The sequence below is a fragment of the Lontra canadensis genome, unplaced genomic scaffold (assembly GCF_010015895.1).
Source record: "Lontra canadensis isolate GAN:19392208 unplaced genomic scaffold, GSC_riverotter_1.0 scaffold66, whole genome shotgun sequence".
In the NCBI taxonomy this organism is placed as follows: Eukaryota; Metazoa; Chordata; class Mammalia; order Carnivora; family Mustelidae; genus Lontra; species Lontra canadensis.
Genome location: NW_022631060.1, coordinates 9,116,974 through 9,143,777, shown reverse-complemented (window position 1 = coordinate 9,143,777; position 26,804 = coordinate 9,116,974). Strand labels below are relative to the sequence as shown.

The 26,804-nt window shown below is 58.0% G+C and overlaps 1 protein-coding gene across 1 annotated transcript in view; it reads left to right on the top strand.

Annotated features, from left to right (window-relative positions):
• The window catches only part of SHANK2 (SH3 and multiple ankyrin repeat domains 2), a 451,364-nt gene that overhangs the window by 83,127 nt on the left and 341,433 nt on the right, over positions 1 to 26,804 (top strand). The window contains exons 6-9 of the mRNA XM_032879738.1: positions 8,151 to 8,302; positions 9,328 to 9,495; positions 17,833 to 17,949; positions 25,607 to 25,684. Coding sequence (XP_032735629.1) covers positions 8,151 to 8,302; positions 9,328 to 9,495; positions 17,833 to 17,949; positions 25,607 to 25,684 — 515 coding nt within the window. The remainder of the gene's footprint in view (positions 1 to 8,150; positions 8,303 to 9,327; positions 9,496 to 17,832; positions 17,950 to 25,606; positions 25,685 to 26,804) is intronic.

Below are 26,804 nucleotides of genomic sequence, written 5' to 3'. Positions count from 1 at the left end.
TGTTTCAGCAAGGGTCATAGGTGACTCCTAAGGTGCATGGGACCAGGGAGGTTGGACCCCTGTCAGGCAAGCAAGGGATTGGGGTGGGCACAGGCATGGGTGCCCGCAGGAGGGGCCCTTGGCATTGAGACATCCGCCAGGGCTGCTGGCCAGGGGGAGAGGAGGTCAATCTGGTGCTTCTCATAGCGACCCATGTCACAACGTGCACACACGGTCATGAGCAAAGGCCCCGTGGTCAGGAGTGTCTCCTCAGAGGGCCGGCTGGGGACGGGTCAGCAGCAGCCTCATCCCATCAAACTGTCACCTGCAGCATGAGCCTTGGGCCTGTCCCTTCATTGCCTACACAGGGCAGTGACTCTGTCAGAGCAGCGTGAGGTTTACAGAGTTATGAAGATATTCCAGAATATTCCAGCTGCACCGTAGCCCATCTGCCCTGCTCCTGTCTTACCAGAGCAGGATGCATTTTATAATTAACGAGCCAATCCGGATAGGTTGCTGTTAACCAAAGTGCGTGTTTTCTTCCTGGTTCATTTCCCATCCGCAGTTGGTTAATGTCCCTTTTCCGCCCCAGGAGCCTCATGGCACGTGGCTGTCTTGCCGCCGTGGGACCCTCTTCGTTGTGACAGTTTCTAGGGCTCTCCTTGGTTTTGCTGACCTCAGCCATTTTGGGAGCCGGTTGGGCATTTTGTGGAACGTCCCCCTTGTCAGGGTTGTCTAGTGTGTGCGTCACAGTCAGACTGGGCTGTGGGTTTGGGAGGAAGCCCCCAGGGTGAAGGGCCCTTTCCCGTCACATCTGGGCTCGTGCTCCACACCTGACTCGTCCCTGTGATGCTGGCCCTGCTCACCTGGCAGGGGTGCGTGTCAGGTCTTGGCTGTACGCTCCCTCTCTCTTCCCCTTTATGGACTGTCCTCTTTGGAAGGAAGCCACTCAGCGCAGCCCACAGCTAAGCATGGGGAGTTACATGCCCCGTCCTTGAGGACAGTATCCACATAAGTGATGGAATTCTGCATGCAGGTGTGTCTTTTCTCCTGCATTCATTCATTCTCTCTTGGTTATCCCTATCAGTGTGGACGGCTGGGTGTTGAATTCATCATCTAGGTCAGGACCCAGTGCTCTAGCTCTGCCCCCTGGGAGCTCTTTCAGGCAGCTCCTGAGGCTCTTGGACAGACCCCATCAATGTGGGTCCTTAGTGTTTGGCCCCTTGCTTACTATCTGGTACTAGAAGATGCCCCAGGCTCATCCTGTGCATTTCCTGCCCAGACCCGGAGCCCGCCAGTCGTCCAGGAGAATGGATGGAGAATGGTCATAGGAACCAGAATCTGGGTGCTGTGTGTGCTCATTGCCGCTGGACAGCACGTGCTCCCAGCACAACAACCTGTGTGTGTGTGCATGCGTGTGTGTGTACTCGTGAATGTGTGCATATCTACAAATCCTTCTGTGTGTAGCCATCTGTATCTGTATTCAGACAACATGAGCTCACACCTAGGTCTCCAATCCGATCCTCGGCCACACAGACCAGTGCCGCCCCTTCCCTGGCTACGCCGTCACCTCCCCACTGATAGTGAGAGGCCTGGTGGCCACTCTCTGTCATCTCTTTGTCTCGTTGTTCAATCCCAGGATGCGTGAATATTCCCTTAACCTGGAGGACACCACAGTCCTTTTATCACACGGAGGACGTGCCGGTGGTCCGCCAGGCGGGGCGGAAACCCCAAACCTTGTCTCCCTTCTAAAAACATTCAGCTGTGTCTATTGTGTAATACATTCAATATGTTCGTACCACGAGGTGTGTCTAATCTTTTGCATTAAAAACATTATTAAGATATAACTTACGTGTGATTCGGTCTTTGTGTTTTATAAGGCTTTATCGAGATACATTTCACGTGCCACTGGATTTAGCCATCAGAAGTGTACAGTTCAGTGGTTTTTAAATATATGCTGAGTCACACCATCGCCGCTGCCTTTAGGACACCCAGGCAGGAGACCTTGTGCCCTAGTGTGGTCACGCCGCGCCCCTGGCCCCCGGCAGCCACCTGTCTGCTTCCTGTCTCTGTGGGAGACAGAGTTGCACACTACGAGGTCCCAAGTGACATTCGTTGGATGGGCCACTTTTGTTCCCCCACTCATCAGTTGGGGCCGCAGGGGTCATTCACACTTCTTGGCTGCCATGGACACTCTTGTGTGGAGTATGTGGACACGTTTTTATCCATCTCATGCACGGACCCGGGGGACCGCTGGGCCACGGGGTAGCTCCATGTGGAAGCTTTTGAGAAGCTGCCGGATTGGTTTCCAATGTGGCTGTACCCTCTGGCATCTCAGCCACAGTGCCTGGGAGGTTCTAGTCCCGGCAGCCTTGCCGACGCTCCACCACCTGTCTCGTTCATTACAGCCGTTGTTGTGGACGTCCCATGTCCCCGTGGTTTTATTTGCATTTCCCTGATGACCCATGATGCCTAGCATCTTTCCCCGTGCTTACTGACCATTTGCATATCTTTGGGAGTGTCTATCCGGATCCTTTGCCCCCATTTCGATTGGGTTGTGTGCTCTTGTTGAGTAGTGGAAGTTCTTTATATATTCTGGATACAAATCCTTAATCAGATATGTGGTTGCAAATACCTTCTTGCAGTCTGTGGGTTGTCTTTTCACCACCTTGGTGCTATCCTTTAATGCACAAAAGTCTTTAATTTTATAAAGTCCGGTGTGTTTCTTCTTTCTTTTGTTGTTTGTGATTTTTTTCAATTAAAATAGAAATCATGCCTACCTCAGGGTTACAAAGATTTACTCCTGTGGTCTTTCCTACAGTTTCAGAGCTGTTGCTCTTCCATTTGGGAGCCATTCTGAGTGACGTGCATCTGGCATGATGTAGGGCTCCCACGTGGAAATCCAGCTCTTCCAGACCATTTGTTAAGCAGCTGACAACTTTCCCAGTGGTCACGTGTATTTGTAAATAAAGGGGTAAACCCATGTGAGGGACAGCACCGTTTTTCTGGGTTTGCTTATTTTTTCAACAAATGGTGGGAGAATGGTGCTGCAGGCCCGTGCAGACTTGATGTATGTGACCTGGGAATCTTGCTAAAATGTCAGTTTTCATTCTGAAGAGCTGAGCTGGAACCAGAGATTTTTTTATTTTCCTTTCTTTTCCTTTCCTTTTAATGAGATTTTACATTTCTTTTTCTTTTTTTTTTTTTTTAAAGATTTTATTTATTTATTTGACACAGAGGGAGAGAGCACAAGCAGGCAGAGAGGCAGGCAGAGGAAGAGAGAGAGAAGCAGGTGCCCCGTCGAGCGAGGAGACCAATGCAGGACTCGATCCCATGACCTTGGGATCATGACCCAACCCAAAGGCAGAGGCTGAGCCACCCAGGCATCCTTCTTTTTTTTTTTTTAAGATTTTATTTATTTGAGAGCATGAGAGGGAGAGAGAGCACACAAGTCGGGGGGCAGAGGGAGAAGCAGACTCCCCGCTGAGCAAGGAGCCCGATGTGGGACTCGATCCCAGGACCCTAGGATCATGACCTGAGCCCAAGGCAGACACTTCACCGATTGAGCCCCCGCCAGGCGCCCTGAGATTTTGCATGTCTAACCAGCTCCTGGGCTGTGTCCATGGAACTCACTGGATTTCCCAGGTGTTCAGAGCAGTGGTTCCCATGTTGAAAACCACGCAAGGAGGTTTTACCAGTCCTAATCTATTGGGCTCACAGCCGCACCAATTAAAGCAGTATCTGGGTGTGGGACTAGCTGGAGTCACTGCAGTCAGGTTTGCGAACCCGCGTTCTCCCACCGAGCATGTCCTGGGATCACCGGCCCATCAGAGGTGCAGGTCCACATTCTTTGTATTAACAAGCTCTTTGGAGGGTTCTTAATTCCTGCCCATGTCTGAGAACCACAGGTCCAGCTAACGAGGATGGAATCCCTCAGTCTCCTCTCTGGTTCTTGGGAACTTTGAGGTGTGGCCTCAGGCCCCTGGATTTGTCACAGAGATGGAGATGAGCCCACATCGGTGCTGTAGGAAGCCTTCTTGCCATCAAGGCTGTGACATCTGGGGACATGTCAGATTTCTGCTGACCCAGAGGAGAGAGGGGCCGAGGATAGGCAGGTGCGTAGCCCCACTTCTCTGGCTTTGCTTCCACTTCTCGGGTGTCCCCTGAAAAGGAGACATCGCCCTTGTGTGGACTTTTGGAACATTCCAGCGGGAGGCCGCTTCTCCCCTAGAGGGTTAGCAAACACAGCTGCACACGGCTTTTTCTGAAAAATCCTGGTCAGGAGTGTTTCCTGGTCATTGTCCCCAGGGTTGCATTTTGGATGGCAAAACGTCTGTCTGACACAGAAGGGGCGTGTCCTGTTTTAGAGAGATGCGTTTTCCTAAAACCGGTCGCTTTAGGAAAGGGAGGATGAATGTGAGTGAAGGCAGAAGCCAGACTCCACCGGGACGTTGTGCCTCTTACGTCTTGTGGGGCGTCTGTCTCCGTGTCAAGCAGGTGCAGCGAGTCCTACCTGGGCTGTTTCTGTAGATCTGTTTTCTTCGAGCTGCTGCGAGCTTTTTCATTATGAAGCACTTTCCAAGCTGTGACTCCCTGTTGCCATGCACTGTGGGCGGGACAGGGTGGTCTCTGCAGCGTAGAAGGGGATCCAGGCCCTGTGGGGTTCGAGGTGTCCAGCCACGTCACAGCTGAGTCCAGCCTGGAGCACAAAGGGTCCAGATGCAAAGCCTGGTGTTTCCTGCTTGGGACATTCTGCAGGAGGCATGCAGGCATAGGGAAGGGGGTGTGTGATCTCTCAACTGTAGGTAATTTAATAATGAGTTTTATATTAGAAAGCAACACTAAGATAATTGAATGCACAAATTGTACGCCCTCTGTCGCTTGTGAGCCCAAGTACTAATCTTCTGATTTACTCTTTTTTAACTGCCTGTGCATATGTAGGACCTCATGTACATCCCTCCTGCCCATCTTTGTTCACTCACCCATCTCTTCCTCTCCCTTTCTCCCTCCCTCTCTCCTTCCCTATATCTACCCACCCACTCATCCATCCACCCAGTTATCCAACAACCTGTCCATCTACCCATCTATCCACCCACCCATCTGTTCCTCTGTCTGTCCATCCATCCGTCCATCTACCTGCCCATCCCATCCATCCATCCATCCATCCACCCACCCACCCACCCATGAGTCCGTGCACTCATCTGACCGTCTGTCCGTCCATCTGCTTATCCAAGTATCTACCCAGCCCCTCATCCAGCGATCTCTTACCTATTTATTCGCCCATCTTACAGAAGCTCGGGGATACTGTACTCACTGTCCTCCTGGGGCGGCCACACAGCACTGAGTAGGTGTGGGAATGTTTGTTTCCTCTGCTCCATGTTCTGGGAGCATTGGGACTGTCCCTTGCTGAGAAAGTCACATGCGACTGTGACCAGGCCATGGTGGGGTGGGAATGCTGCCAAGCATTGGCTTCACGGTTCATTTGAGAAATTACCGTTTTCGTTACGTAAAATCATGAAGTCCTTGCACAGGCTTGGAAAAATACGGGGAAAAAGCCGTAACAGAGCAAGATTTGTGTGTCTTCGCGAGACGAACTGCTCCGGCTGGCGGTCTCGGAGGGCACACCTGGGGGTGGGCACCATCCAGTGGGTGACACACGCATTCCAGCCTCACAGGTCCCCATGAGGTGGGGGTCAGCCTTTTACCCTTGCGTTGCAGGGGAGGAGACACCCAGAGGGTCTGGGACACCTGCTCAGGCCATCCAGCCTTCCCGGAGCGGAGCTGGGTTTTGCTGCCACTGGGCCCTGTTCCTCCAGGAGGAGCTGCTCACCCATACGCTTGGCTTCCGAGGTCTTTGTCTGGCACTTTGATGCTCCCAGAAGCACCCCTGGGTCCGGGGTGCACACTGCAGCCTGCAGTGCACGGCCCCCCCACCCCCCACCTTGCCTCCGAGTCTGGAAGGTTGGAAGCCAGCCACTGGCGCCTTTACACTGTGCCTTCAGCTTCCTCGCACCTCTCACCCCTGCAGACCCTCCTGCTGGTGCCTCTAGAGGCAGCCAGGCCAGTCTAGGCAAGAGGTAGTAGGTATTCACGACTGGGAAGAGGAGAGCAGTTTCTGCCCCATTGGGTGGTGCCATTGAGAGACACGGGGGCCTTGTTGAGGTTCTAGTGCATTTACTGTAACTGATGTAACTTCAAAGTGGAACATTTTCAGGGAACTGTGGTGCAGGTGGCGCGGGCACGTGGCCGTCAGTCACGCAGACCATGCAAGCCCCTGATGGCCACACATTGGCAGGTGGGATGGCGTCTTGTGGGGGTGGGTCCGTCAGCACCATACCAGGTCTCACTGGACGCCCTTCCCAAAGCGTGTGCCAGCTGGGGGCTCTCTTGACCTTGCTGGGGTGTCAGCTGGGGGGCTCTCCCGGCCTCGCCGGGGTGGGTCCTGGTCAGGTTTGAACGTGGCTAGTCTGCAGTGCGTCATTCAGGCAGGGCTGTTGGAGGAAGTTACCTCTTGTCATGGGTATCGTCCAAGGGCTGGAGGTCCCCTCAAGTATGCAAGATCTCCTACCATTAACAGGGTGCCTAGTTCCCTATTCAGCGGCTCTTAGGTGCCCAGCACCGTCCCAGGGCCTGGCTCTGCCGAAGGGGTCTGTGGTCTGGAGCCAGAGGTAGGACTGCAGCCTGGGTCCCACTTGCATTGACCGTGGATAGACAGCAAAATAAAGAATCCTAATAGTTTTGAGGGCTGACCGCCCCACATGTGCATCAGGCCTAAACTGACCTCATGCTGAGGGACCAGCTTCCCCAAGTCGCTGTAAGAAATTTGACTTTGAGGTGGACATGCTGGTGGCTCCAGAGGACGGGGCCTTCCACGCACTTCCGCTGCCCCCCAAGGGACCGAGCCCACGCCGATGCCGTCCCACACCTGTGTCCAGGATGCCGCTGGGCCTGAGGCAGTGAAGCCCGGGCAGCTCCCTTTTTCCCCCCTCTACTGGGCTGGGGTCTCTCACTGAGTTTGCATCTCTCTGCACGTCTGCCCCACGTGGGGCTCCCGCCCTGCTGCACACCGTCTCAACCCCCGACACCCCCGCACCCCTTGTGACACCTTCAGTGCGGGGTGATTCCCCTGACGAGTTTAGAGAGCCCTCAGAACAGTGCTCATTCGTGGGTAAATACGGCTGGGGATTAGGGCAAGACGGGGGTGGCAGAGTTGAACTCAGGATGCGGCTGCCCTTCCTGGGGACAGCCGGGGACATGACCGAGGTGAGGTCACAAGGGAATTCAACCCCAGATCAGATGCCCCAGTTCTTCTATTCTCTAAATGCGCTTAAAGTCAGAATGACTCATCATCAGCCAGGAGTGTCTCTGGGTCCTGGGGACATGCACGTTGTCCTGGCGCTCACGGCACTCTTCTAGTAGGTAAAAGCCTCTCCGATTGAGCACGTCCGGGCCATGTGCCTTGCTTGGCAGTGGCGATGGTAGGGAGAATGAGCAGAAGAGAAGGTGGTTTAACCCAATATCGCCGTCCCCATCATGGCCAGCGACAGACTGGTTCTGAGTCGGCTGCCCAGGGTGGCGGGGGACCCTTTGTAACTTGTAACCTTGTCCCCATGGGGGCGGGCCCCATCATTCTGTCTCCAGGGCTTCTGGCCCAGCCCTCTGCTGGTCATTTATTGTGCTGACCCCATTCAGGTCCACCCACCCAGACCCCAACCTCCATGGGGCATAGACTCCACGCCTCCCTTATTCCGTGTGCCTGCAGCCTAAGTCTGGCCGTCCTCCAAGATGCCCAGTAAACGTTGTGACACTGAGATACGGAAAGGCGGGCATCTGCCTTTCAGGCCTTTAACTGCAGCCCTAGTGGTCACTGTTCCCGCCGGGAAGCCTATGGATGGCGTTGTGGGATTCTGTGTCTTTGGGATGAGGGCAACGAGGACAGTTTACCAGACCCACTGCCAACAAAGCAATAATGTGGAAACTCAGTCTCTGCCCCCATTTTGATTTGCACGTGACCCTGAGGGTCACCACGTTGAGGCCATGCTACCCGCGTGGATACTGGCGTTGGTTCTTCAATGTCACTCAGACTTTGCACTTGACCTCGTCGTGAGCTGTGTGCCTTGGCCATCTCCCCTGGTGCACATCCTGATCTTGCATGTGTTTGGGTCCCACAGAGACTCCGCTGACCTTAGCCGCTCAGCTGGACGAGCCTGCGGAGGTGATCAAAGCTCTCAGAAACGGCGGCGCCCACCTGGACTTCCGCGCCAGAGATGGGATGACCGCCCTGCACAAGGCCGCCCGAACCAGGAACCAAGTAGCCCTGAAGGTACATTCCGCAGCCTGTTCACTGGGGGGGGGGGGGGGGGGGGGGCCCCCCCGGGGGGGCTCCCTGTCCAATCCCCGGCATCCGTGCCTGTTCCCTGTCCCCGTCCCACGATGGCTACCCAAGCTGACCCTGAATTGTGTTCCCACTGGGGTTTGGACATCCAGGGGGGGCCCCCGACCCTGTCTTCTGGGGAATCTTGAATTTGATGTTTATAAAAGGTCGTCTGTCCATCTGGCTCGGTCAGAGGCTTGTGTTTGGGGCCAGGAAGGGCAGTGCTGAAAGGCACTCCCCCACTTCCCCGGGAGGAGGCTGCAAACCCAGAGCCAGCCTCGCTGCCGCCAGCATGCCCCTCGTCGGGTCTCTGGAAGCCCATCGGGGCGTGCTTTCACCCCTCATCCTCCCCATGACCCATCTGCATACTTTACCTGTCCTGGCCCCACGTGTGGGGGGCCCCCAAGAGCCCTGGCAGGGAGGGAGGGGAACCTGCTGTTGGGGGCTGATCCCCCAGGCAATGCTGCTCTCAGAAGTCTTGGATTTCTCGAGTTCCCATCAGCTGCCCGTTGTCCGCTGGTTCCGTCCAAAATCCAGTGTTGGTGACAGCGTTCCCGTTGTGCTTCCCTCAGGATGCACGCTGAGATGGTTTTATGCTGTTTTCAGGTTGGGTAGTACCCCTTTTCCCTTTGCTGCAAATGCCGCCCTGCCTTTGTAGCTCTCCACCAGTACGTGGGGGTCAGCAAGGCACAGCAGGTCCCCATGTGCCCCAGCACATGTCTGCAGACCCATCTCCTGACCCCCCCAATGCACGCGCATCCCGCTTGCCTAGGCGCCATGTCCTTCTTCAGAGCCAGAAACCTCACCACCGGATGCTGGCATCTGCCTCACTCCAGGAGGCCCAGGAAACCTGCGGCAGCAAGGGCCTAATCAGCCTCCGCCTGCAGGAGTGTGACCCCAACCCCCACGCTTCATTCTTGATGCACTTTGCAAAAGGGGTCATGAGACCCATGTCCAGCGCTCTTGTTTTCCAGACCCTTTTGGAGCTGGGAGCATCCCCCGATTACAAAGACAGCTACGGCCTCACACCGCTGTACCACACCGCGATCGTGGGCGGGGACCCCTACTGCTGCGAGCTGCTGCTCCACGAGCACGCCGCCGTGTGCTGCAGGGACGAGAACGGCTGGCACGAGATCCACCAGGTGCGCACGCAGCCGATGCACGCCTCCCTTAACCCTTCCCCGCAGCCCACACCCGCCGGTCCAGCCTTCTGTTTGGCCACGCGGCTTCTGAAACACTGGGATTCATCGCCAGCATTTAAAAGCAGGGATATTTACCTAGAAGTACACGTTTCTGACCTTATGAAGACATTGAAAAGTCAGGCATCCTGTTGCATTTCTGTAGGGTAGTAATCATCTGGAGTTGTGGGGTGGGTGTGCCCTTCGTGGGACCTGGGCGCTCACTGCGCGTCCAGCATCTCCGGGGCCAGCAGAGCTTGGGTGCTTTGTGCACACAGGTGACCGGGGTGATGCCTGCCTTCTGAGCACAGGTGACCAGCTGTGTGCCCGATTTCTGAAACCAGTGGTATCAGTGTGGTGCCCAATTTCCACGCACAGGACACAGGTTTCCCTGATCCCACCTGGTACCGGTGGGGTCGGGGGAGTGTCAGCTGCTGCCCTTTAAAGAAAGGACCCACCTGCGGGCTCAGGTGAAGCGTCCTTAATGCACCCCCAGCAGGGGAGGCTGTTGTGGTCCCAGAAGCAGGCACAGCTGCGGTGGGCGGGGCCGCGGGCAGGAAGTGCCCCGCCTCTCTCCTGTCCTGCCGTCCTATTGGCTGAGCCGTGTGTGAGCCAGCCAACCAGGGAGCCCGGTGGCGCGGGAGGCCGGGTCAGGGTCTCCGGGCAGAGGAGGGTGGCGGGAGGGCGGGCGAGCAGACTGGGGTGTGGGTCCCAGAAGGCGAGGGGGAAAGGGCTGGAGCAGGCAGGCGGAGGCTCTGAACTGTTCTCCGGGTGGGCAGTGACACTCCCGGCTCTCCGGCCGCCGGTCCACTTCCCTCGGCCACTGTGGCCTCCCGCGCTCACCCGGTCTGGGAGGGGGCGTCCCCCACCTGTTGTGGTCGGCGGGCGCAGCCGCGCGGAGGGGTCGCAGGCGGTCGTGGGGTGCAGGCAGGCCCTCCCCGCTTGGCCTTCTGCGTGCTGGGTCCGCCCTGACCCGTCAGCAGCCCTGCGGCCTGGAGGGGCGACCGCTTCCGCCCTGCTGGGTGAGCTCCTGGCGGCGCCCAGCCCACAGCCACGGTGGGACCCTCGGAGGAGTGAGGAGCGACCAGTGCCCTGGGGGGTCCCCATTCGTTCCCCCTGGAGTGGGTGTCTGGGCCTGCGGCGCCCTCGGGCCCTGGGAAGGCCCTCCTGTAAGTGCAGGGCTGAGACGCCTCTGCGCGTCCTTCCTTCTCACTCTGTCTCCCGCGGCCGCACCTCCGTGTGCTTCCGGGTCCTTCCAGGGTCGTTTCCTGGCCTGTCCCAAACCTTGTTTTAAAATGTAGTTTTAATACAATGCAGGGACAGTGGAGGCGGCAGCCGCTGGAAAGAGGGTATGTTACAGATCCTGGGAGGTGGACACACGGGCCATGGGGGACGCCCCCGGCTGGGTCGGGAGGCAGCAGACCCTGGGGGGAATGGGGCCAAGAGCCTTCCCCGTGATTTTTGTGGGATGGGACCGGCTGATGTGTGGCTAGTTTGGATAATGTCAGGGACACTGGGGCTCCGGGGCTGTCCCTGGGCTGGCCAGGGCAGGTGGGTCACGGCCGGAGAGCGAGAGCCCGGGAAGGCAGGCAGGGGTGAGGGCTCTTTGTGAGCTGGTTTGCATCTGAGAGTTGTCCTCTGGGCCAGTCCTGTGCTGTCGGAAGTGACTTGCCCGGGGAGGGGCAGAAGTCCAGGCGTCGGCAAGGCCCCAGACGCCAGGGTGTCAGAAATACGGAAGATAGGAACGCGGGCTTGCTAGAGATTTAACCCGGCGTCAGGGCCCAGCTTTGGAGAGTTCTCCGAGCTTGGTTCGCCCTCCTCCCACCCTCCACCAGCGGAGGCCGCCCGCCAGAGTCCCTTTCCTGTCTGGTGCCTGCGATGGTCTGGCCCCTGGCTGCCGTGAGATGAAGCATTGGTGTGCTGGGGGTTGGGGGGTTCCTGGTGGTCACCGCCCACGATGTGGGCTCCAGCCGTGATTTCTGGTCCCCGCGTGAGCCGGTTCCATGCCTGAGACCCCGAGCACGGCTTCTGAGCATGTGGGCACTGAGGCCACCAGACCTCTTGATCCCGGGGCCCCAGCCCCCTGGTGCTGAGTTTCAGCTTGGAGGCCATGGTGGGGGGGGGGTTCCTAGGGCTGAGCATCCTCTAACCGTTGCGCCCATCGGGGTCATGCCCTGCCCCCCGGTGGTTTCTTTTCCACCACGTCCTGGGAGGCCGGTTCCCTCCCTACCAGAGGGTCTCGATTATCTGGGTGGTCCCTGCCCCCACCCCCCCAGCCCCGCTGCCTGGTCTGCTGTGGCCGAGACTGGCTGTGAGGTGGTGGAGGTGGGCGCTATGCAGAGGTCAGCAGACTAGACCGTCCTCCTCCGAGATTCTCGACACCCAGTCAGTCCCTGCTGTCCTGATCGGCCTTATTGGCCCCATCTTTCACACCTGGAGCCTCCGCAGCGGACACCTGTGGGCCGCCGGGACTCAGACCAGGTGATGGGCCCAGAGCGGGGGCGGGGGGCGGGGTAATCTGCCCAAGGCCGCAGCGGAGTCCACCCCCACCCCGCCCTCACCACCGCCTCCCAGCTTGTGAGCGGAAGCCGCCCCCGATGGGACACACGTTGCAGGGGGAGGAAACAGGCAGGTTTTGCCAGAGCGAGCGGGAGAAGCACCGTGGAGCTCTGGGGTGTGTGGTTCTCCGCCTCAGGTCTGTCCCTCAGCCTCACGCCCTGGCATGGGCACGGCTCCGTCCCAACCGCCTGGCTCCGCGCCCTTGGAGGAGTCCTGTGCACCCGCAGCCAGGCCTGCTCACGGTCTGGAGGTGGTTTTGTCCGCTTCCCCGCCGAGGCCAGGCCAGGTACGGGGTGCCGGGAGGCTGTCCTGATCCCGCACCTGCCGCGCAGCGCCTGGGGACACCCGCCCCTGCAGGCCGACTCTGGAAGCGCGTGTTTTTGTAGGCAGCTCCCCACGGACTGTGACCCTAACTACTCAGCTCGGCCGCAGTGGGAAATTTGAGGAAACAGGAGAAAGTGACAAACACCCAGACACAGTCCCACAACCCGAGAACATCAGGGGAAGGGGAGGATGGCTCATGCTCTCCTATGCGGCCTGCGTGCACCCTGCGTGCCTGCGGGTTTGGCTGTGTTCGGTTATGGGAGGCTGAGCGCTCTGGAGAGGGTGGCTGCCCGCAGTCTGGGGACAGCTGCTCTGTGGAGGAACTGCCCTGGGGTCCCACGCGCCCTCATGCAGGTCGTGCTGTGTGACCAGCTCTGGGGCACCTCGATCCCTCCTTCCCTCCCTCTCTGAACTCCTCTGACTGTGTTTCGGGGAGGGGGTGTTCCCCCCTCCTGTTGTCAGTCCAGTGTTCTTGGCCTGTGACTTAGCCATGCCCCTGCCGCCCTCCCCCTCGCCTGGCCACACCTCTGCCCCCTCCTCTCCTGGCCACGCCCCGGTCACAGTCATCCTCGCCCAGCTGTGCCCCAATCACTGTCTTAGTCCCCGTCTACTTAGTCGTGGCTGTCATCGTCACAGAAATGACACGTGACAGCCCTTCACTTTGCTCACAGACCTTCCTATAGGTCTCATCTAATTTCCTCAAGAATTCCTTTTTTTGTTCTTTTAAAGGTTTGGTTTATTTATTTGAGAGCGTGAGATCATGAGCAGGGTTGAGGGGTAGAGGGAGAAGCAGACTCCCCGCTGAGCAGGGAGCCCACATGTCATACATGCTCCTGAACACGGTTGGCTGCAGGTGTTAGCTTTTAGATGGCATGGACCCTGGGCTCAAAGTCAGGGTCTCCCCAGTGCCCCGAGATGCGCACCCTGTCCAGGGGAGCCTGGGACTCCCGTGAGCACAGGTGTGAAGGGGGAGCCTCCTCAGGGAGGGGCAGTTCTAACCAGAGCAGGGGAGGCTTCATGCAGAGTGAAGCATTGAGGCCTGGCTGCCACGAGAGGCTCGTGCTGTCTCAGGTCAAGAATGATGGTGTTGCTGGCCTCGTGGGGTGGGGCCGTCACATGTGCGCCTGGGGCCAGCATGCCTATGGTGCTTGGACGCAGCACAGCACAGTCTGCGGCCATCGGCGTGGGAACCGCAGAACCTTGGCTGAGCCTGTCCCCGGATGCAGAAGCCACGGTTACCGCATCTTTACAGATGAGCCCCCCTCCCCCGGGTCGGAGAGTCTGGGGTCCCCCAGCCGCCAGGTGGAGGGGTCAGAGCTTGCCGGCACACCTGCCTCCGGCTCCCACTCCATACTGACCTGGGGCGGCGGATCCGTACCCCATGCCCCTGCCCCTGCCCCGCCCAGATGAGCCAGGAGTCCTTCAGGGAGGTAATCAGTGCATCCTTTTGCCCGGGCCTGCGGCGGGATTGAGGCCCACCGAGCCATCGTCTTTCTGAGCAGCCCTGATTCTCGGGGCTGAGAGGAGAGGAGGCTCCGGGAGGGGAGGGGAGGGGTGAAGACCCCAGGCCGGGATGGCGGTCATACCACCTTCTCTCCATGGTTGGGGCCTGTGTTGTACCTCAGCAATGCCCATGAAGTCTACAGGAGACATCGTAGGTCCAGAAGTCAGGTTATAAAAGCAGTGGGCTCCGTGGGGTAAGTGGCAGCTGTCACAGATGTCCAAAGACATCTCTCCTTTTGGAATTCGTAGCATGACACGTTTTTTGTGTCATTTCAGGCTGAAATGTACAATCTGGTTGATCTGAACTGATCCTATTGGTCTGTTTGGGCAGTTTTGACAAAATCCCACAGTCATGGGGCTCACACAGCAGATAAGAACTCTCCCCTGGTCCTGGAGGCTAAAGTCTGAGATGCAGGGGCGGGCAGGGAGGTCCTCCAGAGACCTCTCTCCTCATGTGTGGACGGTCGTGCTCTCCCTGTGTCCCCATGGGGTCGTCCCCCCCGTGCGTGTCTATGTCCTGATGTCCTCTTCTGTAAGGACACCGCTCACCCTGGATCAGGGCCACCCTGGTGACCTCATGTTATGTTAATCATCTTTTCAAGGCCCCCATTCCAGATACCCCAGTCCACCATCCTTGGGGGAGGGGTAGGAGTCAGGGCTCCAACACAGGAATTTGGGAGGACATCGTGCAGCTCCCAACCTTGGCCAGCAGAAATCTGGCCACTTCCCAGTTGACCTGTCCTCTGCACACTCACTTGCACATTTCCCTGACTCCCCTTTGGGCGGGCAGCAAGACCACGACTGGCCTTTGAAAACCGTGGAACCCAGTGTCATGCGGTGGCCAGTGGCTCGAGTCAACCAAGCTGTGTGTGCGTGTGTTTGGGCGAGAGTGTCTCTGTGCTGCTGGGCACCTCACTTCCCGACCAGGAGGGGCTGAAAGGATGTATTGTTACGACGTATTGTTTTCAAATCGTTGTCTCCCGATCCCATCATCAGCGCATGCTTCAGGAGACCTGCCCAAGCGAGGTGTGGGTTTAAATAATTTGTTGGTGGCATGGAGCCAAGCAGAAGCATGTGCTGCTGTCTGCCGTGCTGTGCATTCCACGTTGTCCCAAGTGCCTTGCACAACCTGGGGCACCTCTGAGCTTGCTGCCTCCTTAGGGTAGTACGTGTGTCCCGGCAGGTGTCCAGCAGGTGGCAGTAACGTGCTGGAAGGAAAGCGTTTGCTTTTCCCTCATTTCCACCAAATTACGGGGTTGGCTCCTGATGGCCGGTGTTTAGCATAGCTGGGATGAGCCCCAGGTCTCACTGGGAAATTTCTCCAAACATGTACGCCCAGGAGATTTGCAGGCAATAGGTGTGGAGTGGAGCCTCCCATTCATGCATGTCTCCAGGAGTCCCTCATCGAGATGGTCAAGAGACAGAAGTATAAGGGGTGCTGTGTGTCCGGTCTCGGCTCTCCGGCCTCTGGCAGCCCTTCCAAGCTGTCTCTCTCGAAGGCCAGGATCCCCAGCCCCCATTTCAAGGGGAAATGGTTAGCATAGCTTATCTTGGGGCTGGACAAATTTCTTACTTTGGTGAGCTTTGAGGTCTTTGTGTCAAACGAGGACTAGTTTCTCTATGTTGTACAGGACTCTATCAATTTTAAACTCAGGAATTTGCTGGAACACCAGAGAACCCCACATACCTTCACTCAGAGACCACATTCAAGTTTTGTCCCTCATCCCAATAACGTCCCTTATACTGAAAGGATCCCGTCCAGGACCCTACACCGAAACCTTCCACTGGGGACCCCTGCAAAGACTATGGGGCAATGAGCTTGGAGATTGTCTCTCAATTTGGGCTGGGTCAGTATTTCTTCATGATGAGGTCTGGAGTGTGCATTTTGGTAGGAATATTGTTGGAGTGATCACGTAGGAATATCACATTCCTGGCATCCTGTTGGGGGGCACGTGGTGACCCCCACCTGTTACCAGTGATGTTCACTCTGATGGGCTGGCCAGGTGCAGTCTGCCAGGCTTCTGTCTTTCCTTCTGTAATTGGGATTCTGTGGGGTCTCTGAGGCTGTTAAGTCCCTTTCCTCATTTCCGTTCATGGGTGGGCCTGCCCCCCACTGGTGTTTCCTGCTGCAGAAATGGGGGGTTTCTTCTGCCCCTATCTTCTGGGGAGAGCCGATGAGTCCAGGCTCCTTTGATTTCAGGAACAGAAATCTCAACTCAATCTGGTATAAGGGGAAATAAAAGTTCTGCCCAGGCTTTGTGTCCTGAGGACTCCAGGCATGGCTGGAGCTCGGAGAGCCCTGTCATGGGCTGTGTGTGTGTTGGTCCTTGGCTCGGTGTCTGTCCTCCCAACCTCCCTTTCTCTCCCCTGTGCCCCTGCTCCTCTGCTCCAGCCGCTCTGCGGGTTTTCCGCCAGCTGTCCTCGAAGAGAGGGAGCTGTGAGCAGTTCCAACTGGTGTTGCAGCCTCAGGGCCTTGGGGGAACCCCCGCGGGCCCCCAGCCTGTGGCCTGCCACCGGTGGCAGAGGCCCGTGGGCTGTGCCTGTGGAAGCAGTGGGGCGGGGCAGCCCCCCGACCTCTGAGAGTGGGTTGGGGGCCCCACAGGAGGTGCAGGCCCTGCTGCCACGGGAGGGGGAGGGCCGGTGGGCGAAAGCATCCGTATCCGGGGAACCACTGGCTTCGAGATCGAGTGCGCCTGCTCCATAGTGACGGTTCTGGCATCTTCCCGGCCATCTTCCCTTGGTGAGGTGCCACGGCCCGCCCCCGTTATCCAGAAGGCGTGGTCGTGAGAGCTGCCCGCCCTGCGCCAGCTGGCTCGTTCCCTTTCTGCCGTGGGCCTCAGTGGCCGCCATGGGCCTCAGCGGTCAGCCCCGGCCTGTGGGTCAGGACCCACTCCCTGGCCTGCCCATCTCCCATCCACGTTGTCACCACTCCCAGGGACCGTGGCCCTCACACTGTCAGTGCTGCCCATCGCTGGCCGCATGCTGGCCTTTCCCGAGGTCAGGGGCTGCTTGGAACTGACTGCCCGTCCCGGGTCCTGGGCTGCTCTGGTAACCGCACAGTGTGCCCTGGACCCCGGCTGGAGCGGTCATAGCACGGGGCCTCCTGGCTCCCGGAGAGCTGCCGTCGGCGGGGCTGGCCTGGTGCCGGGCATCATGTGGGCCTTTTGGGGTCCCTTATTCTACGTGACTCTCACACTAACGTGGGGTTTTTGTCTACACATGGAAGACATGGGCTCACGGGGGAACGTTCTGGAAAACGGAAGGTCCATGACTTGGGTGCAGATGTCTACTTGATCCCAGAGACCTGCCTGTTCAGGAACAGCACACGTGACCCCCTTGAGGGCCTCAGGGAGGGAGACCTCTCACTGTGGGGCTGCCTGCCCCCCACCTCCTGAGCGCTCCTGAGGGGCCGGTTTACCTTTCGTAGCACCAGTGGGGCCTGGCCCTCGCCTGGAGGCCAGGCTTGGGCTCCCTTCCCTGGCCACCGCAGAGGCCATATGCGCCCCTTCTGGCTGTTTTCATGCCCCACCCCCAGGGGGAGGAGTTTCAATAAGTGGGGCCAGGGAGGGAGCATCCTGGTTTACGTTTGGTGGGATTGGCCACAGAGACCAGGGGGAAGCCAACACGTGTGTCCCTGAGCATTGGGTCCCCAGATGCAAACAAAAGGAGCACGGGGGCCCTTCGCAGACCTGCTGTCCAGGAGCCCAGACTAAGTCCTCGGTCCCGCCCCGGCGGCCCCCCAAGACTCAGGACGCTGTGGGCGCGTCCGACACGGGGGTGGTCTGACATGGGGCCTGGTCCGACACGGGGGTGGGCTGGGCTCGGCCTCTGTGGGTTCTGGGGAAGCGGCTGAGCGCACGTGGAGCTTGGAGACTCGTGTGTGCTGCCCGCTGACCGCGTGGACTCTCGTTCCAGGCCTGCAGGTACGGCCACGTGCAGCACCTGGAGCACCTGCTCTTCTACGGGGCGGACATGGCGGCCCAGAACGCCTCGGGGAACACAGCCCTGCACATCTGCGCCCTCTACAACCAGGTCAGTGGGGGCACGCGGGTGGGCGCGCTCCCCCAACACCCTGCCTGGCCACGTGGGTGCCAGGGCTGGGACTGTGCCGAGGGTCCTGCTGGGTGCTGTCTGGGTCAGCACAGGTGCCCTCACAGAGCCCCCACAGACGGTCCCAGAGGCTGGAGGCCAAGGTCAGGGTGCAGGCAGGTTCTGCTCCCAGGGAAAGCTCTTTCCCGGCTGTGGATGGCGCCTTCTGTCCATGTCCTTGCTTGCCATGGTGAGACCGACAGCACCGTCCAGTCTCTTCTGACAAGGGCGCTGTCCCGTCAGGTCAGGGCCCCACCCTCACGACCTCACTGGACCCTCAACCCCTCCTCAAGGCCCATTTCCAAAATCGCTTGCCTTGGGGGTTCAGCCCTCCCACGGGAATCTCGGGGGCCACCTCCAGCCCCTAGCAAGCTGCCATCTTCAGCTGCTTCCTCGAGAATGGTTACCCTGTTGTAGCAGAGAGGAAGCCGAGTCGCGGGGAAGAGAAGGGAGCCGTCCCAGAGCCAGAGCTGGGCTGGAGACCCTGGTCTGCTCCCCTCCTGGGCCACCCCACCACGCTGTCCACCCCCAGAAGCGAGCTGGGGAGCTGGGGGTCCCCTCGTTCCCGCCATCCCCCGCTGCACAGGTAAACTCTGTCTGCCCCAGAGTGGGTGTGTACGGGGATGTGCAGGGCAGAGGGGCACGGGCGTGGCCGACGAGCCCCCGGGAGGGTTCTGGCACCTCGCCAGCCTTGCCCAGGACCAGCGTGCGGCAGAGGCAAATTGCCACCATTGCGTGTGCAGACACGCTCCCAACGGGCTTTTCCCCTTAGCTGCGGTGACACACGACAGAAGCACAAATGATTTTAACCACTTTCACAAGGTAGTTCACTGCCATGAAGCACATTCGTGTTGCTTTGCGACCAGCGGTGCTTTCCTTCTAGGACTTTCCATCTTCCCAGTGGACACTGTCCTGAGAAACATGGACTCCTTTCCCCCTCGAGCCCCTGGCCCCTGCTGTCCACCTTCTGTCCCCATCTAGGGATCACATCTGAGTGGGTTCCTGTGGCATTTGTCCTTTTGTGCCAAGGCAATCTGTAGATGAGCGTGTTTGGTGTGCCCTGAGGGGTGGGATATGACACCCGCCCCCCGCCCCGGCCTCCAGGAGTGTGAATCCCCAATGGCTGGGGAGCACGGCGTGAGCACCCTGCTGGTCCCACCAAGAGGCACAGCGGTGGGGCAGAGGACGGTGGGGAGGCTCATGGAGGCTGTGGGAAGGGCCCGGGGCTCCCTGGAGGTGGTGGGTTTCAGAATCCGTTTGGGGCGGGGGCGGGGAGAAGGGAGGGTCAGCGTCCTTGAGGCTCCAGGTCAAGATAACTCCCAGAGGCCAATATCAAAGGTGTTCTCTGCTCCAACTTTCTTTTCTTCTTGTCTCTCTGATTTCAAGGAGTCTGGAGGGTGGTGGGATCTGAACACTATACTGAGCAGCTGAGCAGAAGGTGGGGGGCTCCCCTAACTGGAGGAACAGAGGGGAGATCTTCCCGGGGGTCCCCAAGCCATGTGCACTTTGCCTGTCTTCTCTGCAGTCGGCATCCTCTTCCCAGAACAAAGCGCTGATGCTGTCTTTTTGGGTGAAATCTTCAGCCTTTGTCTGTACCTGAGTCCTTTCCCTGGCCCTTCCCAGACTGGATCCTTCCAGCCATGAAACCCTCTTTGCCGTAAATTCTTTGCCATAGAAAACTCCTGTGCATCCTTCAAGACCCAACTCGGATATCCCACCCTTAGTCAAGCCTTCTCTGGATGAGCTCCCGAGAGCATTAGCTATATGGTTAGCTCTGCAGCCCTTCGCAAGATAACCAGGGCGAACTGCCGTCATTAGGCCGTGTCTGTTTTCCCTGCGGGCACCCTGTCCCCCAGACCTGGCTTCTCAGAGGCCTAGATTGCCATCTCTTAGGGTCTCTTCTGGGGCTGGCACAGCAGAGCCGCTCAGCCCGAGGGGGTTGGGGGAGCGTTTCAGCAGGGCTCCCGGCTTCCTCCTTAATGCGAGTGTATCGGTGGGATTTGTGTGCAGCTGGGGCAGTGGGAGCTGCATGGCGTTTTGGTTGTATTTTGGTGGTTTTTTGAGCTTGGAGAGACCTAGCTGGGCTTCATTCGGAAAACACGCATCGTGAGACTTGGCTTTGGCTGGAAAAACATCTGTGCCGACAGGCGCTTCTTAATTGCTGTCTTAGAGGGAGGAACGTTCCTTAATTTTCCCCAGTAGATTTCAAGCATAATTTATCATGAATGAAAGAAAAAAAACCAGGAAAGAATGTTTCCTGTCACTTGAAATAATTGTGGACAAGACGGTCTTTGTGAGCGTTGGTGGGATTATTTTGTTAAGGAAGGTTCAGACCACCCGGTAGTCCGTATTCTGGCTTGGTGACGGCCGGTGTGACGGGCAGGGTGCGCCTGTCGCCTGTCCTGTCCCCCGCCCTCGGCTGGCGGCTTCGGGAACACCCTCCCCCATGTGCCGTGCAGTATTTCCTCCTCGGTATTTTCTTCCCGGAGCAGACATTTCCTGTAAAGGACGCGTATTGTTTTTGACTTTGTGGGCCACGTGGGCTTGTCAGGGCCACGCCGCTCTGCCGTTGCAGCGTGAGCTCAGCCACAGACAGCACCGAGGTGAGTGAGAGTGGCCGTGTGCCAACAGGACTGTATCTGTAAAGCAGGCAGCGAGCTGAGTTAAGCTGCGGGACATACATATTGGGTGGGGAAGGCCATGTCTGCATCCATCCTGGACACGTGGGGACAGACTCCCCACTCCACGGCTGGGCAACTTGCTCCCCGTGTGCCAGCGAGCTCGGGTAGGCAGGGCAGAGCTGTCCCCTCTCTCCAGGGTCCCGGGATCTGCCTGCTGCTTCTCTGGGCTGTGTGACCGTCCTCTGCAGCATGGTGAACAACACAGTAAGGTCGGGGTCTAGGCCACAGGGAGCCCTGTCCTCTCCACGTCCAGCACACACTGCCCATTGTCCCTAGCCAGAGCCCTGTCCTCCCACGTCACCCATGGGTGGAGCTCCTCTTTTGTGCATGTGTGCGTCACGCGGCGGCAGCAGGCCAGGCTCCGCGCTGACCGGAGGAATCCCTTTGTAACTTCCAGAGGAAGGGCTGTCAGAAGGCACACATACAGGGCACTCTGTGAGATCCTCGTGAGAAAGGCACTGCCCCAGGGGTGGGGATGCAGTGCGGTGAAGTCAGAACAAGATTCGGGGGAAGGAACAGCAGCAGGGAGGTGGGCTTGCAGCGCAGGGATGCATGGCAGTCCGGGCTCCACATGGCTGAGACCGTGACATTGCTGTGTTGTCTGCGGCAAACTCTGGGACAGTGAATTCTCCCATCTATACTGTAGGCATAATTCTACCTAACTGCCAGGGTTGCTAAGAGGCTTAAAATAGAAAACAAACATACGGTGTGTCTGCCACACAGTGCATGCTTGGTAAAGGGTAGCAGTAATGGTGGTCATGGTGGTAGTGATAATGGTGGTGCTGGTGATGATGATGGTAGGATGGTGCTGGTGGTGATGGTCATGGTGACGATGGTGGTGATGGTGATGGTGGTGATGGTCATGGTGGTGTTGATGGTGGTGGTGGTGATGTTACTGATGGTGCTGATATTGCTGATGGCAGTGATGATGGTGATGATGGTGCTGGTGCTGATGGTGTTGGTGGTGATGGTAGTGATGGTCATGTTGGTGTTGATGATGATGATGATGGAGGTGGTGATGGTGATGATGATGGCGGTGGTGGTGGTGAGGTGATGATGGTGCTGATGTTGGTGATGGCAGTGATGGTGCTGGTGCTGATGGTGGTGATGGTCATGGTGCTGGTGGTGATGGTGGTGATGATGGCGGTGGTGATGGTACTGATGGTGCTGATGTTGGTGGTGGCAGTGATGACGACGGTGCTGATGGTGCTGGTGCTGATGGTCTTGCTTCTGCTAATTTACCTTGCCACACCTCTCCTTGTTAAATCTAAAAGCAGCCAGGTTTATGGATTTGATGCGTGTGTGTTTTATTAGTTTTAGGCAGGCCTCATCTGCACATTTCTAATAAAATACACAGACCAGAATATTCCCTTCTCTTATGAAACCCGCTAATTAGGGCTTTGATTGTAAGCAGCAAATTGTGTCTTAATCTGCCAGGCCCCTCATCCTCTCTCTGGCTTTTCTGGAGGCCCAGAGGGAGGGAGGCAGCCCGGTGTTTTTTTTCTGGCTTGGATAATGAAGGAGGGGAGGGAGTCTTACATCTCAAAGGTTAGTGGGCCTGGCCGGTTTGTGGGGAGGATGAGAAACAAACCCTTCTCCTGGTTCCAGTGAGGCCCAAGGTAAGAAGAGACAGGCTGTGTCGCTGTGGCCCTTCTGGTGTCGGTGGAGCACCTGTCAGCATGGGGGCTGCCTCCCCAGGGCGATCAGGGGTCATCATCCTTGGGAGCACTTGGGGGTGTGTCTCGTGGAAGGAGGGCGTCCACATGGTCTTTCCCTGTAGATCCCCGGGGAGCCTTCGGTGGCTGCTGTTGGTTGACATTCTCTCCTGTGGGTCAGGAGGTGGAGGCTGGGCTTCCAGCCTGCCCTGTGTCTTTGCCCTGAGGCTGTGGGGACACATTCCATGACCCTTGGCTGGGGTGGGGACGGGGCTCCCATGGGCGCAGGTTAGGCACAGGCGCCGTGGTCCAGAGTGCCGTCGGGTGTGGCCTTCAGGGGCAGCTCCTCCATGTGCCGGCTTCCGGCCGCTCCGGTGACGTCCGTCTTCCCGCCCCTGCCTTGCCTCTTCACCGATGGCGGTATGTCACCTCTCCGTAGATTTCTATCTGCCACACAGGCGCGTGTCGGGACAGTGCAAACTGGAAACGAGATCCCAACTAATTGGGAGTATTTGGTAAATCGTGTTGGGGCGTCACCTCCGTGCCATGGAGATGAGAGCCCCGGGTGGGACATGGACATCCAGCATGAAAACCTGGGCTCTGTCGGTGATGGGGCTGTTCAGGGCACGCCCATAACCCTCATCTGTTCTCCCGCATCTCCTGTCTCCTCCTCTGTCTGCCCATTCGCTTGTGTCCAACCCTGCTGACCTCCCCTGGGGCCTTCCGCAAGCTTTCCCCACCTGTCACCCCGTCAGGCTTCCATCCCTCCTGCTTGGGGCAGCCAGCCACCCCCACAGTCCACATTCTCTCCCATGGTGACCTCAGGCAGGTCTGTCTGTGGCCTTGGCACCTTCTAGGAAACACCTCTGCTCTGAGCTTTGCCAGTGGGGCCCCTGCCCGGCCAACAGGCCTTGTAGAAACCACGTAGGAGGCTCCCCCAGACCCTGTGAGTAGCCCCCTTCCCTCCGCAGCTTCCTGGAGTCCAGGCTCCCGTTCTGCTCCTCACAGTCCCTCCGTCCCAGGGATCCCAGCTCCCCCTGCCCCTCCCGCCCTTTCCAGGGCCACACACTGCTACCCTCACCCCTGACTGGCCGTCCCTCCGGCTTGCCTCTCTCTGATGCGTCTTCTGCAGACCCCAGAGTGACGTTGCACCCTGCAGATGGGAGCACCCCCACACCGCTCCGCAGGCCCCTGCCGCCTCACCCCTGCCGCCTGCAGCCTGCACCAGGGCCCTGGCTGTTCCCTCTGCTGGGAACACGTCCTCTAGTTGTCACCCGGCTTGGGCAGGCTTCTGGACCCGCTCCTGGGGGAGTGGGGGCTCCCCTGACCACCTGCCCTTACTCTCTGGCACATGTTGGCTCGGCGTCCCTGGGGCCAGAGTGGTACCCGGCCTGGCTCTCGCTGCGTACCGACTAGCCGTGTGCGTGAATGAATGTGCTTTCTGGTCTACGTCTTCGCGTGTACAGTGAATGTGGTGCGTCTGGGCTCCTGCAGGAGGTGGTGACCCAGTGGCATGGCCGCCTGGCTGGGGCCCGGGGCAAGCCTGGAGATCCTCGTGGAGCGGGAGGCTGGGGTAGTTCTCTTAACGTCTCTGGAAATGTTGCCAAGAAGATAATTGGCAGCGGGAACGGTACTCTTCCTGACGCTTTGGCTCTCAAAACGGAAAGTGCAGAATCTCTCCATCTATACTCGACTGGCTTGTGTAAGCGGTTGGAGACGCAGCTCGGTGTGTCACAGACGAGTCTTCTCCAGGAGCATCTCGGTGGCTGGCAGCCACACCGGGCACAGCCAGCGCTCCCGTGGCCACTGCTCTGGGGTCACAGTGTTGTCTCGTGCTCCCTTTCCGAAGCCGTGGTTTTCCAAGTAATCTTTCTGGAGCTCCGCTGCCTCGTCTGCAGAATGGGCCTCCTGTCCCCTCCTAGTGGGAACGCTGGATGGCAGCGCACACATGCCTGCGCTCATACACACGTGTGCACACATGCCTGCACACACGTCTGCAGACACACATGCCTGCATACACGTGCCTGCACACACGCCCACAGACACATGCGCAGGCACACCTGTACACCCATCCCTGCATACATGTGCACCCACGCCCACCCACCCCACACATGTGGATACACACATGCCTGCATACACAAGTGTGTACATACACACCTACACACATGTGTGCCCACACATGCCTACCCACACCCGCCCCCAAACATACATACTCACAGGGCTACACACACACCCGCACACATGGGTACATACATTCCTATACACAAGGACCTATACACACTTCTGCATGCACACGTGCATGCACACACACACACACACACACACTTGCAAACGCATGTGCGCCCACACAAGGTATAATTGTTACCAAGCCAAGCAAACCATCGCCTTTAATTTTGAGACAGCTCTGGGAAGTGATCGCACGTGGAGTCTGGTAATTCTGAGAGTGACGGACCGTGTCCCGGCCGTGTAGACCGTCCTCCCCTGCGGGGAGGGCCCCGGCTTGGGACCCACCCGGGAGGGCAGGAGTGGCGGCGCCTGGCGAGGATTTATTCTTGCGCTTCAGATGGGACTTTCTGGCGGGCGTCATCACTGGGCTATACAGTAAGGGCTTGCAGAAGCGGGTTCCTGCGGAGCTCTGGGGCCCTGGTTCCAAGTGGCCGGGCCACTTCCGCTTGGAATGGCAGCTGGGGGCCTTAGCGGCTGCTTGCTCACCCCCGTGAGGCTTTTAAACATAAGCGAAGTTATGCTTTATTATTGTTCTGAGACTTTCTACTTGGAAAGTCTGTGTTTCCTGCTTGGAAGTTCTTGTATTTCTTTGCAGCTTTGTGGATCTCCCTTGTTTTTCCCTACAGCCTTCTAGACGAAGAATGTTCTAGAATGCATTCCCCCTGTCCTGTCAGAACATTAATGCTGCCTCCAGGTTTTCTCTTTCTTGTTGGGTTTTCCTTCCGGTATTTCCCATCGTATATCTTCTCACAAGCACAAGACATCGTTCTGTGGCCCACGGTCTTACAGAGCCGGGTGCCCGGGTTAGACGTGCGCATGGATTCCGCCAGGTCGTCCAGAGAGTTTGCGAGAGTTAAACCTCACCCGGTAGGGAGCAGGGCCCTTTGCCCTCCTCCTCGCCGCCCCGATGACCAGAAGTGCCCCTGGGGACCTCACATGGGCACGTCCCCAGTTCCCTGGGCGCTGGGCCTCTGAGCCGGTCTGGTGGAGCCCGTCTGTGCCCTGACCCGCAAACAGGTTTCTCTCTTCCGTCCGCAGGACAGCTGTGCCCGAGTGCTGCTCTTCCGGGGCGGGAACAAAGAGCAGAAGAACTACAACAGCCAGACCCCATTCCAGGTAAGGGGACTCTCGGAGCCGGCACCCCCCGGGGCTGCAGGGTTCCGCACGGACTGGGTGCTGGGTGCGAGGGGGGCCTGGCTCGCTGGGGATGGCACCTGTGCCCGTGGCACCGTCGTCCCTTCTTCGCGCTGGAGCTGTGGACACGTCTCAGTCTGCTGTTTGCCATGTCGTTTCGTCTTGGTGGGAGCTTGGAGGAGGCGGCTCCGGAAAGGCCTTCATGACTCTGTCTTGGGAGGCAGCCTGTGGTCACCTGGCACCCACACGGAGCCTGCGGTCCCCGAGTGCCAGGGAGCAGCTCCAGCCCAGCGTCGGCACGGCGCCCCACTGTACAGTGCGAAGCCGCCGTCCTAGTTGTATTTGAATTGTGGTAGAGTCCGGGTCCCATCATGGGGACACGGGGCTCATCTGATTTCGATGCAGGTGACCCCATGGTTTAGGGTAGAAACGAATTTCTTTGGCTAATGTGTTAAAGTTATGGCAACGCTCTCTGACCCTCCGGACTGTCCAGTATTTCCACTTGACCGAGAATCCAAGTGTCATTTCTATTTGGAAGTAATTTTTGCATCTTCTTGAGCCAAGAGGGGTCTTTGATTTAGAGCTGACATGCATGGATGGTTTTCCTAATATGCTTCTGAGGCATTACTAACAAGTACGGGTCCGATGTCTTGAGAACGGGCCAAACGTCTCATAACCACCGTTCAACGTTTCTTTGGTTCGCCGTCACGGTGGCCTGGACTGTGGTTTCGAATCTCATGAGTTTCAGGCAGTTAGAGCAAAATGGCTCATAGTCATGACTTTCTGGTTTATTCATGGGTCTGGAAAGTCTGCGGTTACTCTCCAGGGACATGTCCCCTGGGCCAGCAGTGATTAGAGGCGCCTGCTACTTCTTTATGGCCACGTCTACCCCTTCGGGCTTTGCTATGGCTCAATGGTAGTCTTGGTTTAAGTATTTTTTTGCCACTAAATCATACATTTCTTTGGTCCTCTTTTATTTTTAAGTGAAAACATTGTTGAAATTGCTTAAAAAGGACAGCTAATGCCCTTTGACCCACGGGAAGCTCTTGGGTCATACAGAAGGGCCGTTTCTGACCCTCTGGGGCAATGCCCTGTGGCCCCC